Source organism: Sorex fumeus, unplaced genomic scaffold (genome assembly GCF_029834395.1).
Source record: "Sorex fumeus unplaced genomic scaffold, SorFum_2.1 ptg000047l, whole genome shotgun sequence".
Classification (NCBI taxonomy): Eukaryota; Metazoa; Chordata; class Mammalia; order Eulipotyphla; family Soricidae; genus Sorex; species Sorex fumeus.
In genome coordinates this window covers 48,361,667-48,377,530 of record NW_026606104.1, presented here as the reverse complement: position 1 = coordinate 48,377,530, position 15,864 = coordinate 48,361,667, and the positions used below count along the sequence as shown (strand labels likewise).

At 53.5% G+C, this 15,864-nt stretch overlaps 1 protein-coding gene across 2 annotated transcripts in view; it reads right to left on the bottom strand.

The window, feature by feature from the left end:
• Positions 1-15,163, bottom strand: part of AZIN2 (antizyme inhibitor 2) — a 31,372-nt gene extending 16,209 nt beyond the window's left edge. The window contains exons 1-5 of one of the 2 annotated variants that reach the window (XM_056123444.1): positions 15,037-15,163; positions 14,279-14,475; positions 12,143-12,316; positions 1,583-1,755; positions 199-333 (exon numbers count right to left, since the gene is read on the bottom strand). In XM_056123444.1, the coding sequence (XP_055979419.1) occupies positions 199-333; positions 1,583-1,755; positions 12,143-12,316; positions 14,279-14,383 (587 nt within the window). In that variant the 5' untranslated portion in view covers positions 14,384-14,475; positions 15,037-15,163. Of the gene's footprint in view, positions 1-198; positions 334-1,582; positions 1,756-12,142; positions 12,317-14,278; positions 14,476-14,924 lie in introns of both variants that reach the window. The other variant, XM_056123445.1, reaches the window with a different exon arrangement.
• Between the last annotated feature and the right edge of the window lie 701 nt (positions 15,164-15,864).

Here is a 15,864-nt window from a genome sequence, read left to right as displayed (position 1 = left end):
GGAGAAGAGGCAGGGCAAGGGTGGGGCTGTCCACCTCTGCCCTCCGGTGGGAGAGCCGGGTCCTCCTGGAAGCCCTGAGGACGGGACTATCTGGGCACCCCAGACCTTCCTTCCTGAGGAGCCTCTCCAGCTGCATGCCTGGCACAGGCCCTCCTGAGAGTGTGGTTGTGCTCCAGAGCTGGGCTTCCTGGCACTCACCTCACCCCCACCACCTCTGCGTGGTTCTTCTTGGCGTTCTCAAGCAGGTGCCTGCAGGATTTCAGGGACGCACCAAACTTGAGGCTCAGGCGGCTCAGGGAGTGGGAGTCGGTGGTGGCGATACTCAGAACCAACCTGGGGAGACAAGCGGGGCGCCCCTGCGGGTGACCTCCCGCCGCCCCCACCCACCACAGGTCTCAGTCATGCTCTTTGGTGGCTCCGAGCTGCCCAGCCTGGGGCTCCTGCCTTGGTCCCCCCCACATCTCCCCTGCACACCTTGTCATTCCACAGCCCCCGTTCCTCCCAGTTAGCCTGCACCCCAACTAGTTTCCAGCTTTTCTCCTAGGAGGGGACGCAGACCTTAAACATAAGCACCCCAATAATCCAGATGAATTGAAAGAGGTTTTGGGTAAGCCAGAATGGCCCCCAGCTGGCCTCCCCGTCACCCCCAGGTTCCTCCCTGGACATCCACACCCCCACCGTGACCTATGAAAGCCACAGCTTGAGGGCCCTGGCCCTTTCCCAAGCCCTGTGCGTCCCTTGCCGTTCCAGCCAGGCCATAAACCTGTTTAGCCTCTAGCTCCGGGTACTGGGATGCCCCACACCCGCGCCCACACTGACCCGCCGTACGCCTGAACCAGCCACTCCCCACGCCAGACACCTCTCCCCGGGACCCAACAGGGATGATGGGCTGGACCCGCTCCCTTTGTCCAGGCTCAGGACCCCACGGGTCCACCGCACCCTCCTGCCCCTGTGGCTGGGTGTGAGGTAGGGCCTGCTGCTCCAGCTGGACTTCCTGCCCTGTGGCCCTGATAACCCCCCCACACACACACCCCACACACCCACACCCACACACCTAACATATACACCCATACCCAGACACCTAACGCACACACCCCACACCCCCTAAACACACCCCCACACACCCCAAACACGCTCCCCACACACCCACATACACACCACACACACCTTACACCTCCACATACCCCCCACACACCCGACAGACACCCACACTCCCCCCACACACCCCACCCACACCCACACACCTACACACACACCCATATCCACACACCTAACACACGCACACCCCACACACACACCCGCACATCCCACACACCTATACACACACACACCTAACACACACACACATACCCTACACACATTCACCCTCACTCACACTCCACACACATACCCATACATACACACTGCACACACACATTGAAACACATCCCCACACATCCCCCACACACACCGCACATACACACCTACACACACACACACCTCACACACACTCCACACACACACTCCCCTACACCCCCTCCCCCCCCACACACAAACATGTGCGCACGCGTGAAGCCTCACATAGGCGGGCTCCTCGCCTTACTTGGCACCGGGGTGGCTCTTCACCACCTTTGCCAGCTCCAGGGTGTTGTCGAAGCTCAGCAGCTGGACCCCGTGCTTCGCAGCGTACTTGATCTGTGCGATTTGCTTACAGGGGTTGGCGTAGATGATCTTACTGGCGGGGATGCCCAGACGCTGGACCAACTCCATCTCTGCCTGTGGGGTCCGAGGGTGGTGGTGAGGAGGCCCCGGGGCCCAGCAGCCCTTCCAGGGCAGAGCCGCACAAGACAGGAGTGACATCGCAGCTGTGAGGAGGGGGACCCAGGGTCTGGGCAGGGGCCACAGGGGGGCCAGAGGACAGGTTCTGCTTGTCAAAGCCTGAATTGCCAGCCTGGCACCACCAAAGTAACCCTTGAGCACTGAGCTGGGAGTGCTCCTGAGTACCTTCAACTGCGGCCTCAAGAAAACAACAAAATAGAAGTGGGATTCACAGGCGTCACCATGTGGGCTCACCCACCGGTCCTGCTCCACTGAGTCATGACAAAACCTCCAAGGAGATGCATGCCAAGCCGCTAAGAACTCACGGAAGCTCGGGTCTTCTGGCTGCAAACTCCGGGGCACCCTCAGGAGAGGGGCAGGCCGAGCCCACGCCCTGCCGAAGCTAAGGCAGCGGCACCCACATCCCCACAATGCCACCAGGCCAAGGGCCCAGCTTCTCTAGCTCACAATTAATCTCTGTGGAGAACAAACGGAAACCCTTCCAGGTACAGCAGTTTTAAGGCTGAGAACTCTGGAGTCTTCTCGTAACTTCTGAGAGCCCCAGCAACCACGCCCATACCCCACAGCTGCTGCCGTGTCAACCCATTCACCAACCCAGTTCTACAGATCCTGGAGACCCTCCAAATTCCGCAAGATTGACATCCTGGTAGGCACACACCAAATAAGATGGGAAAATAGCACAGAAACCAACTAACTCAAGTAACAAAAACAGTAACAAGGGAGGCTCAACAAGCAACAAACCAGCTCAGTAAACCCTCGGACAAGGACTTAAGGACCCCATGGTGAGTTGAACAGTTTTCACAAATTTTGTTTTACTGGAGTATTTTTGATAATTCCATTAGCCATTTAGTTGTAACAGGCAATATAAAAGAAATTATTGTGTTCTTGCTAAGGGGGCAAGGCTTGGGGGCGGGGGGAGAGTTGAGAAAATGGGGACACTGGTGGTGGGATTGGTGTTGGAATACTGAATGTCTGAAACAACTCTATTAGGAACAACTTGGTAAACCACGAAGTTTAATTTTAAGTGGGATTCACTTTCACTTTGGTTTTTGGGGTCCCATCTAAGCTCAGGGCTTAGTCCTGGCAGTGCTCAAGGGACCAAACAGGGTGTTGGGGATTGAAACAGCCAGTAAGACAAGTGCCCTGGTCACTGTCCCATGGCTCCATGCCCCAGGATTCACTTTTTTTTTTTTTGCTTTTTGGGTCACATCCAGTGATGCTCAGTGGCTACTCTTGGCTCTGCACTCAGAATTACCCCTGGCGGTGCTCGGGGGACCATATAGGATGCTGGGAATTGAACCCAGGTCGTCTGTGCGCAAGGCAAACGCCCTACCCACTGTGCCATCGCTCCAGCCGCGGTATTCACTTTTAGAGATCCCCAAACCCAGCGTGGGCAGGCAGGCCATCCTGCAGCAGTGGAGGCGTCTGCACAGAGGGCAGGGCACCAAAGGGCACCCAGAGCTTGGTCTGGGAAGTTCCAGGCCTAGTCAGGTACTGGTGATGGCAAACATCTTGTGGAAGAGGAAACTTTTCTTTCTGTGGGGCAGAATGGGGAGGTCTCCCATACAGGACTCAGGGAACTCAGAGCATCTCCTGGCAATTCTCAGCCAGTCAGGTTCAATGTGAGGGCCCAAGGATGAAGTGCAGCTTGGAGTCACAAAGCCGCCCCAGAATCTCAGGGTGCTCAGGGGTCTCCAGAGTCACCCCAATGAGCCCATCAGAGCTTTCCCCCACCCCACCCCACCCTAAGTTCTGGGGGCCATTTGGTGCCAGATCACTTTCAAATGCACATAAAGGCACTCTGACTCGATCCGGCATCCCTTAAGGTCCCAAGCAATACCAGGAGTAATTCCTGAGTGCAGATTTTGAGCTACCAGGTGTGGCCCAGATTCAAATAGACAAGAAGGCACTCTGAGCTCATGGAGGTCCTGACCACAGGGCCTGACACTTGGTTGTGGGTTGGAATAGTCACACTACGACATCATGGATTAATTAGTCCAATCACAGGAGCTGGGCACCTTATGACAGACTCCTCCTACATCCTACTCCGCCTTCCTTTTTGTGGGGGAAGGGGTGGGCACATCCGGCAGCGTTCAGGGTTTATTTATTCCTGATTCTGTGCTCAGAGACCAGTCCTGATGGGGGGCAAACTCAGGTCTCAGGGCCCTAGTCTCCATTTTACGTCCATTCTCACTGACCCCAATATGAGACAGGAACCAGAGCTTATGTCACTTATCCAAAGTCACACCGCTTAGCTGCTACCAAACCCTGGGAGTGCCACAGTCAGTGTGAGGGCCCTGGTGAGTTCCTGAGTATGCAACCTGCACCCCTGACCCAGCCCTCGGGTAAGCATAGGGCCAAAGGGCAACCCCAGCCATTGCAGGAACAATAAAAGGAAGGTAAAGTGGGACATAGAGAAAAGGGCTTTGTTTGGCTTTGCCTAGAAAAGGTGAAACATGACTTAAGTGTCTCAGCTGGCGCTGTTAAGGAGAAGATTCTGAGCTGAGAAACATTTCCTGAGCTTAAGCAAACCGCCTGGCCCTGGGCTGGCCTAAGACCAGTGGGGATAAAGCCACAGAGCTTTCAGGCTAGAGGGGGGATCGGGAAGACTGAAGATGGAAGAGGCAGACAGAGGAGTGGGAAGGAAAGGAGATAAGGAGGGTCTGAGTTTAAGCTGAGGCCTCGGCCAGGTCATGACGGAATGGAAGAACGTTTCCCGCAGAGGAGTGAGCTGAACGGAGGCTCTGAGGGAAACAGGTGTTGGGCTTGGTCAAGGATCCGGGAGAGACAATGAGGCCAGGGCCAGGGAAACAGAGTCAACTGGGAAATCCAGGGGATTTACATTGCTGCCCTGGGGCAACAGGAAATAGCACAGGTTTCAGGAAGGGACCTGACGGGTCTGATTTGCATGGACATTAGTCACTGGGGAAGCCTTCCAGAGCTAGGCAGGGTCCTTCACCACGGAGGGGATGGCCCCAGCATGACCCAACACACTGGCTTCCCAGCAGCTTTCTGGAGCCGGTCAGCAGCCAGTCGGACGGGTCTGGGCAGATCTGTGTGCGCAGCCGGAACTCCTGGAGGGCGAGTTTTCAAGGAAGCCTGAGGTGGAATCCAGAGGTGCTCTGAGAACAGCCGGATGTGGTCCCCACAGTGCTGCCTGGGAAGAACTGCAGCACTAGGAGAGTCTAGCCAATACCTGCACACACAAACCCCAGCCCTCCACCAGGCCAACTGGTATGAAAGCGGGTGTTGTCTCAGGACCACAGGGGCCCGACCAGGGGCAGAGCAGCAGCCCACTTCCTGCTCACATCTGAATCTGAAGACTGGGAGCACTGGGACTGTCTTTGAAAAGCACTGTCACTCACAGGGGTGCCATTCAATGGGTATGAATTGGTGCCAGCAGAAGTTCTAGAAGACTATGGGCTCCAATTGTCTCCAGTTCCTTCAAAGTTTGCTCAGAGGCCCCAAGAGATGTCCCAAAGGGCTGAGCACTTGCTTTGCAGGTCAGAGGCCTGGGCTTGATCCCAACATTGCCTGGTCTCCTGAACTTTACTGGGAATTCTGAGTACTAACGGGCGTAGTCACTGTCACTGTCCTCCCGTTGTTCATCAATTTGCTCGAGCGGTCCCAGTAACATCTCACTTGTTACTGTGTTTGACATATCGAATATGTCACGGGTAGCTTGCCAAGCTTTGCCATGCAGGCAAGATACAATTGCTTTTAAAGTGTTGAGTATAGATCTGAGTAGAAAGTAAAAGTTACTGTATTGAATGCTGAGAGGACAATGACCAAATAGATGACCAAATAGATTACCAATATAGATGACCAAAGAGTGTCTCGCATGCATCAGCAAGAACATATCCCCAAAACCTGCTAAGTTTAAAGTAACTGGGGTCCACTACTGATCATGAGTGTCGTTTACACATTGCTACAAGATCACAAAATAGCCTGTATTTTCCCACAAAATCCTATTTGTAAGCATTTTTTTAATACTATATGTCCAAGCTGGTTATCTCTGGAAATATAAAGGCTTATGCCAGGGCTGGAGCCATAGCACAGCAGGTAGGGCATTTGCCTTGCATGAGGCCCACCCGGGTTCGATTCCCAGCATCCCATATGGTCCCCTGAGCACCGCCAGGAGTAATTCCTGAGTGCAGAGCCAGGAGTAACCCCTGTGCATCGCCAGGGGTTTACTTTTTTTACACAAAAAGTAAAAAAATAAAAAATAAAGGCTTATGCCACCACATCACCCCCTACCCCCAAGAAAAAGGGGGCCAGAAAGATAGCACAGAGGTGAAGGCACTCTCTTGCACACAGCTGACCCAGGTTTGGACCTGGAGCTGCTTATGGTCCCATGAGCACCGCCAGGAGTGACCCCTGAGCACAGAGCCAGGAGTAATCCCTGAGCATTGCTGGGTGTGGCCCAAAAACAACACACACAAAATAAAATTAGTTGATGTCCCACTTATTTTTCTAAATAAATCGCTTTTTTATTTAAGGTGTTCAAATATTTTATTTAAAGTGTTTAAATAAAGCATGTTCCCTGGATCCTGGAGATGATCAGAACATTGATAAGAAGAGATTCCATGGAAGAGTAAGAGTGAGGGGTTACAAAGCAATGACCTAAGGTGTTTGTGACAAGGGAAAGGTGACTAAGAGCAGCTCACCAGGTGCCAGCTCACCAGGTGCCACTTGTTTTGGCCACAAAGAGGGAACAAGGAATTGTCTGGGGGTGGGAAGGTGTGATGTGGTGTCTAGGGGGATGTCAGGAGGGGACTGGCCGGGGGCAGGAGTCAGTACAGACCTATGGGAAGTGCTTCCGTGAGCCTGAGCCCCACACAAGTATAACCTGTGCCCTAGACCAGCATTCTTCAACCTCCTCAACTGCCCTGCAAAGCTGTCCACAAACCGGCAGGAATGAACAAGGCAGGAGACCGTTGGCTTTTTGCCCTTCTCCACCAGCCAGAGACCCTGCCATGCCCCTGTGCAGGGTACCAGGTCCCGCAGGCCCTCAGTGTCTGTTAAATGTGTCACCACCATTGCTGACCAGAAGAGGGCAGCCTTGGCCTTCCAGGAAAAGCAGAGCCACCTCAGACAATTCACCCAAGGCTGCACCCATCCTCTGACCAGGAGGGGGCCAGACCTTGTGGTTTAGCCCACAGCATCCACCACCCCTATCCCTGAGCACCTAGAAAAGCCAGACGCAATCGAGGCAGATCCCATCAACCCCAGAAGCGGCCACTTCCCGAGAAACAGTTCCGGAGAAGCAGTTCCATCTCCGGCTGTTGCCTGCCATTAGATGCTTCCTCACAGGGCTGCTGTCAGAACTGCAGTAAGATGACCTCGTGTCTGCCTCGTGGGGGTTTGCGGAAATAAAGTGAGCGCAGGTACAAAAAACGCTCAGTAAAGTGCCTGGCATACAGAAGCACTCGCAAACTGCAAAGACGCTTAATGTCCCCACTGACTTCCAGATCTTTCTCTGCCCTGATACCCCATAACTCTGCTCTTGGAGACCAGCCTCTGAGGCTAGAAGACCAGGGCCCAAGGCCTGGATTTCCAGAAGTGAGGGCTCTGGTCCGAGGGCTCGGGACTGTACTTTACCCCTAGACCCAGGAGGCGGGAAAGGAGGGGTGCTTCTCTACCCAGAACAGAGGCCCAGCAACCTACAGGAAAGTGATAAGGTGGTAAATCCTGGCTCTGCTTACTTGCGAGTACGTCCAGGGGACCACAGCATCCCAGAAGGGAAATAACCATCTCTCTCCCACTGTACCACACACTCACCTGACTAAATATACAAAGGAAGAGCTAACGCAAAGGAGGCTTCAGTCTCTACAAAGGGAGCCTGCTTGCTCTGACCGCCTCCCCCGCTGCAATCCCTCCAGCCCTGTCAGCCTGCCCAGACCAACTCTCTTTTCTCTAACCAGGAACTCTTTCTAGAATCCTCCTCCAACACTCAGCCACACTGCTGTCCATAATGTAAAAAATGCTCCTCAAAAACTAAATAAATAAAAATAAAAGAGCTTTCGGGGCTGGAGAGATAGCACAGCGGGTAGGGCGTTTGCCTTGCACGCGGCCGACCCAGGTTCAATTCCCAGCATCCCACATGGTCCCCTGAGCACCGCCAGGAGTTACTCCTGAGTGCAGAGCCAGGAGGAACCCCTGTGCATCGCCAGGTGTGACCCAAAAAGCAAAAATAAAATTAAATTAAATAAAAAAATAAAAGAGCTTTCTCTTTAAAACATCACTCTGGCAGTTGGGGAGATGGCTCCCAGGGCTGGCGTGTAAGCTTTGCATGCAGGAGCCCCAAGTTCGAGCCCCAGCATTGCATAGTCCCAGCACCTCCAGGAACCACCCCCTAGCACCATCCCAGGAGCAGTTCCTGAACACTACTGGAAGTGACCCCCAAAACAACAACAACAACAACAAAATAGCCTAAAAGCAATTGAAAACAAAACCCAGTAATGGCCATATCACAAATCAACACCCCCTAGACACGCTCCCACCACACTGGAGCACTTGATGGTCTCTCCCTCTGGAATATTTTCCTTGATGGTCTCTCCCTCTGGAATATTTTCCTCCTAGTTATCCTAGTTATCCTCCTGGCTTGATGCCAGGCTTCCTTCAGTTGTATTCAGATTTCAGTCCTCGATTCCCCTCCTACTTTAATTTTCCCCACAGCATTTTCAGTCTAAAATATTCCAGATTATCATTCTTTTAACTTCAGCTCCATGGAAAAAAAAAAAACCTTGTTTGTTTGATTCATTAAATCCCCACCTGGGGCTGTCGTAGGCTCCACACATTGGTTTGCTCAGTGAACAAAGATGTTCAAAGCTTCACTCTGAGTAAACAGCATAGTGTTAAGATGATAAAATTTTACTTACTAAAACCTGAATGCAGGGGCTGGAGTGATAGCATAGCAGGTAGGGCATTTGCCTTGCATGTGGCCAACCCGGGTTCAATTCCCAGCATCCCATATGGTCTCCTAAGCACCACCAGGAGTAATTCCTAGTGCATGAGCCAGGAGTAACCCCTGTTCATCACCGGGTGAGACCCAAAAAGAAAAAAAAAAAAAACCCTGAATGTAGATAGATAAAGCTAAGCACTCCTTCAGGGTCTATCTGCATTGCTACCCTGCTGGCCCTGCCTTGCATGGACACGGTCATGTGACAGAAGCTCAGTGAATGGGAAGTGTCTCCATCAATCTAAAGACTAGAAGGGAAGGGCTGGCTATGCAGTATATTGGTTAAAGAGTTTGCCATGCGTGTGGCCAACCCCAATCTCCAGCATCCCATATGGTTCCCAGAGCACCACCAGGAGCAATTCCTAAGTGCAGATCAAGGAATAAACCATGAACATTGCCAGATATGACCCCCCCAAAAAACAATAAATAAATATAGATGGGGGGGGCAGGGAAGCCCACAGCATTCAGCAAATCAGAAAGGTAACAAAACTGGGGGTATGGTGCCACCAACAGGTCAACCTGTACCTGCAGGGTGAGTGCATCAGCAGCCTGATGTTGCCTTCAGGCTTCCTAATAGCCTCTAATTGCCGCTGTGCCTTCAGCCAGACCCCAACAACTTGGGAACAAGTTTACCAAGAAATTAAATGGCCAAAAGTTAGGTATGTGGGAGTCACACCCACAAACCACCCCCAGCTCAGCTATACAAGCTCACTCAGAGTTGGGAAGGGCTACCTCCCCAACTTCCCAATACACATGGAAGAACTGGCAGTCATCCCCATGAACCAATTCCAGCACTACCCTGTAAGCTCTACTACTGACCTTGCCTCAGAGACCCCTAAATAAATCTCGAAAGAGATCAAAGAGCCGCAGTTAAGCTCAGACCCATACATGGCTGAACAGTCCAGAGTAAATTAGAGAGGGCGGGTCGGCTTGTGCCCACCCAAGCAGAGTCCCCGGCAGCCACTTGCTTCCACAATCCAAAGTTGCCGCCATATCCCAAGCCTGACTCCACTGTCTCAGGAAGGACCTCACCAAGATATAATCTGCTGAAAATTCTGTAATGTGGATCTTAGCACACCAACAGCCCTGGCCCAGAGATACAGCAGCAAGTTCCGGAAGACACCACAGTGCCGGAGATCTCTCTGGACCCCATACCAAGCCAATATCACCGGGACACCCCACGTGGAGCAGGTGCAGTCTCCCTGCCTACTCCAGATGGAATACTGGTGACCAAGAGCTTCCACAAGCAAGGCCCAGGTATGCAGGTTCCAGGACTACATCTCCAGGTCGCATGGTGGCAGAGGACCCGGGCTGTCCCTCCCCGGGCCCCCTCCCACCCGGAAGACTGGCTGTCATGTCCACAATTAGCATCCGGGCACCATTTTAGCACACCCAGAGCCCTGCCCAGAGACACAGCAGCAAGTCCCAGATGATACCGCAGTGCCGGAGATCTCTCTGGGCCCCATACAGAGCCAATATCACCGGGACACTCCACAGGGAGCAGGTGCAGTCTCCCCACCTACTCCAGATGGAATTCTGGTGACCAAGAGCTTTCAGAGCTTTCAAAGCAAGGCCCAGGTATGTGGGTTCCAGGACTAAATCTCCAGGCCACATGGTAGCAGAGGACCCCGGCTATCCCTCCCTGGGTCACTACCTGACCAGAATACTGGCCGTCACGCCCACAATTTGCCTCGGGACACCATCTTGGCACACCAACAGCCCTGGCCCAGAGGCTCCCAAATGAATCCCAAAACGGATTAGTGCCATATAGAGATTTCTCTGGAACCCAACCATTTACAATCTAGAAATTTACATTTACAATTGTACCCGCGTGAGCTCTCTGGTATTCGAAATGAGCTATGGAAAATATATTATCTACTATCTGCCCCTGGCAGGTAGGTGTGAATCATGGTGGGAAAATTCAAGTAAAATTAATGCCCCAAATAAAAGAGAGAGTATTGGGGAAATTGCATGCCATAGAGGCAGGGTGGGGATTGTGATGTATATGTATGTGACGGGGGGGGGGTGATACTTGGAACATTGGTGGTGGAAAATGTGCTCTGGTGAAGGGATGGGTGTTTCACCATTGTATGGCTGAATCTCAAACATGAAAGCTTTGTAACTCTTATCTCACGGTGATACAACAAAATTAAAAAGTGGGAAAAAAAGAAAAAAAAAGAAAGGTAACAAAACTCTAAAATGATCAGATAAGAAAATACACAGGTACACATTAAGATTTAAAAAAGAAAAATAAACTTAAAAGACATTTTATTTGAAGAATAGCTCTAATAATGTATAGTTCTATGTACAGCTCTGTATATAGTTCAATAAATCATGCAATCCGAAGAAAATTTGAAAATTGGGTTAGAGAGATAGTACAGCAGGGAGGCCACTTGCCTTGCACACAGCTTGACCAGGGTACAATCCCCAGGATCCCATATGATCCCCGAGGACCATCAGAGTAATTCCTGAGAGCAGAGCCAGGAATAACCCCTGAGCATTGCAGAGTAAGATCCCAAAACAAAAAGAAATTAAAAAAAAATAAAGAGAAGAAAATAAAAGGAAAGGAAGGAAGGAAGGAAGGAAGGAAGGAAGGAAGGAAGGAAGGAAGGAAAGGAAAGGAGGGAGATCTCCATTAAAAATGCAACCTCCAAAGGCTGGAGAGAAAGTACAGCAAGTAAAGTACTTGCCTAGCAGACAACCAACCAACCCTAGTTTGAATCCCTGTCATTGCATAAGGACCCCAAGTACCTTCAAGAGTAAGCCCTGAGCACCACAGGATATAGCCCCAAAACAAACAAGCAAAAACATAACTCAGGGCTGGAGAGACAGTATAGCAGGTAAGGCACTTGCCTTGCACATAGCCAACCAACCTGAGTTCAAACCTCAGCACACCATAAAGTTCCCTGAGTTTCACCAGAAGTGACCTGAGCACAGAGCCTCCAGTAAGCACTGAACACAGCGCCGCCCCTGCCCTGGCAAAAGTTACACGTGGGGACAGGGAAAATACCCTCTGTGATAGGGCACATCCCTGAGTTAAATATCTGGCACTCATGTGCCCACCCCAGCCAGGGCCACCAAAGTCTATAACCCTGGTGGTCCCTGAGCACCACCAGGTATGGATTCCCACCCACTCACCAACCCACCTCCCCCCCAAAAAAAATGAAAAAGAAAAAAGTGACCCATCTTCCCAGGAACACACAGGTTCCAATTTGGAATTTCCAGGCCAGCAGATTCCATGTTTCCTCTGCTCTTATCCCTTCAACCCTCTCCCAACGGGGGTGGTCCAAGTGCAGGTGACCCGTGCTTCCGTGGACACCCAAGGCCGGTCGGGAGCTGGGGCAGGGAAGGACAGCGGCTCACCTGGTTGGCACAACTGAAGCCCAGCCCCAACTCGGCCAGGACCTTCAGCACGCCTGGGCAGCTGTTGCACTTGACAGCATAAAAGGGCCGGACGCGTGGCAGGCACTTGAGAAAGCCGAAGTGTTTCCTCACTACGGCTCCCAGGTCAGCCACGAAGAAGGCAGCAACCTCGCCCTGCACGACAAGAGGGGTGGACGTGAGACCCACCCAGCTTGCCCCGGGCACATCATCCACCATCCTCCCAGTATGTGCAAGCTCAGCCCTGGCCATGAAAATGTCAGATTCTGCAGGACGGGGAAGAAAGGTGACTCTGGTCAGGCGCTCAAGGCTCTGGGAGGCAGCTGGAGCGCTAGCTGCAGACTGGATTGTTTCTTCCTCCCAGCCTGTTCCCACCATGCCCTCCCTGTGGAATCCCCTTCCCCGACCCATGTCTGGCAAGTTTGGAGCTCAGATGCTGCCTCTTCTAACCCCACAAGGTAACCCTGCCTTACTTGCTACCATTGCACTCTGTAGGTGCTCTGCAAAAATCTCGAAACTGTGAGACCCAGCAGCCTTCTCCAGAAAACAGCAAGCTCCTTAAAGGTAGAAACTTTGGCCGCTCCCTTGAAAACTTGAGGTTGGCCCCACCATCCCTGATATGCCTCCCTGTGGTCATCAAAGGTCACTTTATTAGGACTCAGTTTTCCTTTCTTAAAAATTTTATTTGGGTACTAGAGATAGTACAATGAATAATGTGTTTGTCTTGCATAGAGCCGACCTGGGTTCAATCCCAGGAAGCCCAAATAGTTCCTGAGTACTCCCAGGAGTGATTCCTGAGTGCAGAGCCAAGAGCAATGCCTGTGCATTTCTGGGTGTGTCCCCCAAACAAAACAAAACAAGTTTATTTTATTGTGGGTTTTTGTTTTTGTTTTTGTTTTTGTTTTTTTTTTTGCCACATCCAGCTGTACTTGGTTTACTCCTGGCTCAAGGGATCACTCCTGGTGGGTTGGGGAGACCATAATGGGTGCTGGGGATCTAATCTGGGTTGGCCATGTTCAAGGCAAGTGCTCTATCCTCTGTACTCTCTATTTCTGGCCCCCACAGTTTCCCTTTTATGCAACACTTCTTTGATGACATCCATTTGGTATCTGACAACATGCTCAGGGTCAGAGATGACTGGGCACGGCTCAGAGCCTTGGACGAAAACAAACCCACAAACAACCACATGCCAGTTCATTTAACAAATGGGAGTTTCTTGCAAAGGTGGTAAAGAGACCCTAGAGAAAGAAGATACACAGTTTACCTGGGGCAATCAGGAAAAGGTGACAGTGACTGATCTCAAGGAATGAGGAGAAATAGGGGATGGAGAGAGAGAAGGAGAGGAAGCTAGAGAGAAAGGAGGAGAGGAGGCTGGAGGGGGTACCCTCTGCAGAGCCAAAAGCCTGGGCAAAGGCCTGAGGGGCATGCCTAGCATCAGGGGAACACCACTAACAATTCTGCTCAGAGTCTGTGGGGGAAGCCAGGAGCAATGCTTTGACTCCACCTCAGAGCCAGCCCTGGGAGCCTGCCCAAGAATTCTGACTTCCGGTACCAAAGCACTAGGACAGCAAGCAGAGCGTTTGCATGGCCTGCAGCCAACTGGGTTTAGATCCCCAGCATCCCACATGGTTCTGTGCCAGGCCAGAAGTAATTCATGTGTGCAGAGCCAGGAGTAAGCCCTGAGCACCACCAGGTGTGGCCCTTCAGGAAAAAAGAATTCTGATTCTGTGGGGGTTGTAACAGTCAAAAGGGGTGGGATGAGACAAGGAGGGGAGCTTGAGGGGCGAGGAGGGCCGAGCTGGGTGAGGTTCTGGAAGGCCACTTAAGAGGCCTTTCAGGTTTGCCTTCCACCAACGCACAGTGCTTGGTGATGAAGATGGGGGAGGTGGGTATCAAGGTCTGAAGGTACTGATCATCACGGAGGAACACAGGAGAGACCCATTGGGACAAGGGCCAGAAATGCAAGGGCAAAAGGAGGCTGTTTCCTGCCACAAGCATGGGCTAGACCCAAGTTTAGTAAACTAGTAGGAGAAGGAAGGTCCCGGGGCCGCTGTCGGAGACTCAGCGGGCTCCCCAGACGCGGAGGCGCGCGGCCCCTTCCCGCTCCCGGCCCCTCACCGTGGTGGCCTGTGAGGCCGCCAGAGTGAGCTCCTCCAGCAGGTCTCCGGTGCTGAAGCCCTCCTCCACCATCACAAAGTCCGATTCACTCAGGTAACCTGCCATGCCGCGCAGGGAGGGCCGGTGGGCGGGATGGAGCCGCCGCCGCTGCCGCCGCCGCCGCTGCCGCTGCAGCCTCCTTAGAAGTATGCAACACACTGCGGGGAGAAGGAGGAGGCGCTGCCGGGCACCCTGCACCCGGAGGCGGGATTCTGCACCCGGCTGGCCGGTGCCCTGCAGGTCCAGGTGTCGGGGCCACGCCCAATCTCAGTGCGCCACCCCCTCCCCAACCGTAAATGCAAGTTTTGAAGTTCGCGATGGGGCGGAGAGGGCTGAGGACCGGGGTAGGGGGGGGCACGGAGAGAGGGAATTGAGAAGGGATGGGGGGAGCAGGGAAGCGTGGAACCTCGGCGGCGATCGAGTTTCCCGAGTGCTCCCCGCACTCCTGATCACGCCCACCCAAGGGGCAGCTCGCGGTCTGGGGTCTGAGTCCGCGCCCCCACTGGTGCGTGACCTTGGACACACCGCGGCGGCGCGCGCTCTCTCGAAGCCTCACTTTCACCGTTTGTCAAAGCGGGCCAGGATTCTAAGCGTGCACAGGGGTGACCTCAGGGTGGGGAGGGGGCGCGGGTTCCCCGGCGAGAACCCAAGGCTGAGGTTCGGTCCTGGAGCCCCCTTCCGAGTGCAGAGTCGAGATCCCGCCCCCCGCAACCCCTTACCAAGCCCCGTCCTCCTTCACGGGGGCCAGAGCCAGGGGCGCTGCTAGGGGGGGTCGCCGGTGACCTCGAAACTTGTGCAACACCCCAAGGAGGAGTGGCAGTTGCGGAGCCGAGGCCCCTGCTAAAAGGAGGCAAGAAGAGGTGGGAGGGGAGGGGGGAGGCGGCGGGAGGTCAGCAGCGGGTTCCAGGGCGCCCGCTCCCCGCACCCCGCCGAGACTGCCCGAGTCGCACCGCACACTCGCCTTAAAACGCATTTACACGGCTTCGGCCCATAGGTCTCCCCAGCGAGTGAATCGGATCCTCGGCACCTCCGCTCCCTCGCTCCCCCCGGGCTCGGGCCCCGCGGCCTGCGCCCCGCCCGCCTAGCAGCCTCCGACCCCCACGGCCCGCCTTCCGCCCGCGCCCGCTTATATAAGCCCCTCCCAGGTCCCGCCCCGCAGCCCAGGCCCCGCCTCCGCCGCGCCCCCGTCGTCCTGGCAACCAGGCGCGGCTCTCTCATTGGTCGATTCCGACATAAAGCTTTCCGCTGGGCGTGCAGGCTCCGCAAACTGGAGCTTCAGCGCTCCGGGCCGGTCTTTTCCCAGCGCTGAGAAAATCAGACCTGCTGGGGCCCTGCAGCGTGTTTCTGCGGTGGGACTCTCAGATCCTGCCTCTTAGAGAGCGGGCAGGAAGCGAGGAGAGTTCCTCCTTGCTCCGGGAAGACTTCAGTGATCCCTGAACTCCGTGGAACTCCTCTTTCTCGTTTTCACGCATCCCTGGAAGCCCAGGTCAAATGTCATGCTCTTGTATTGCTTTTGTAATAAAATCCCTTTTATTAAATTGTCTCTT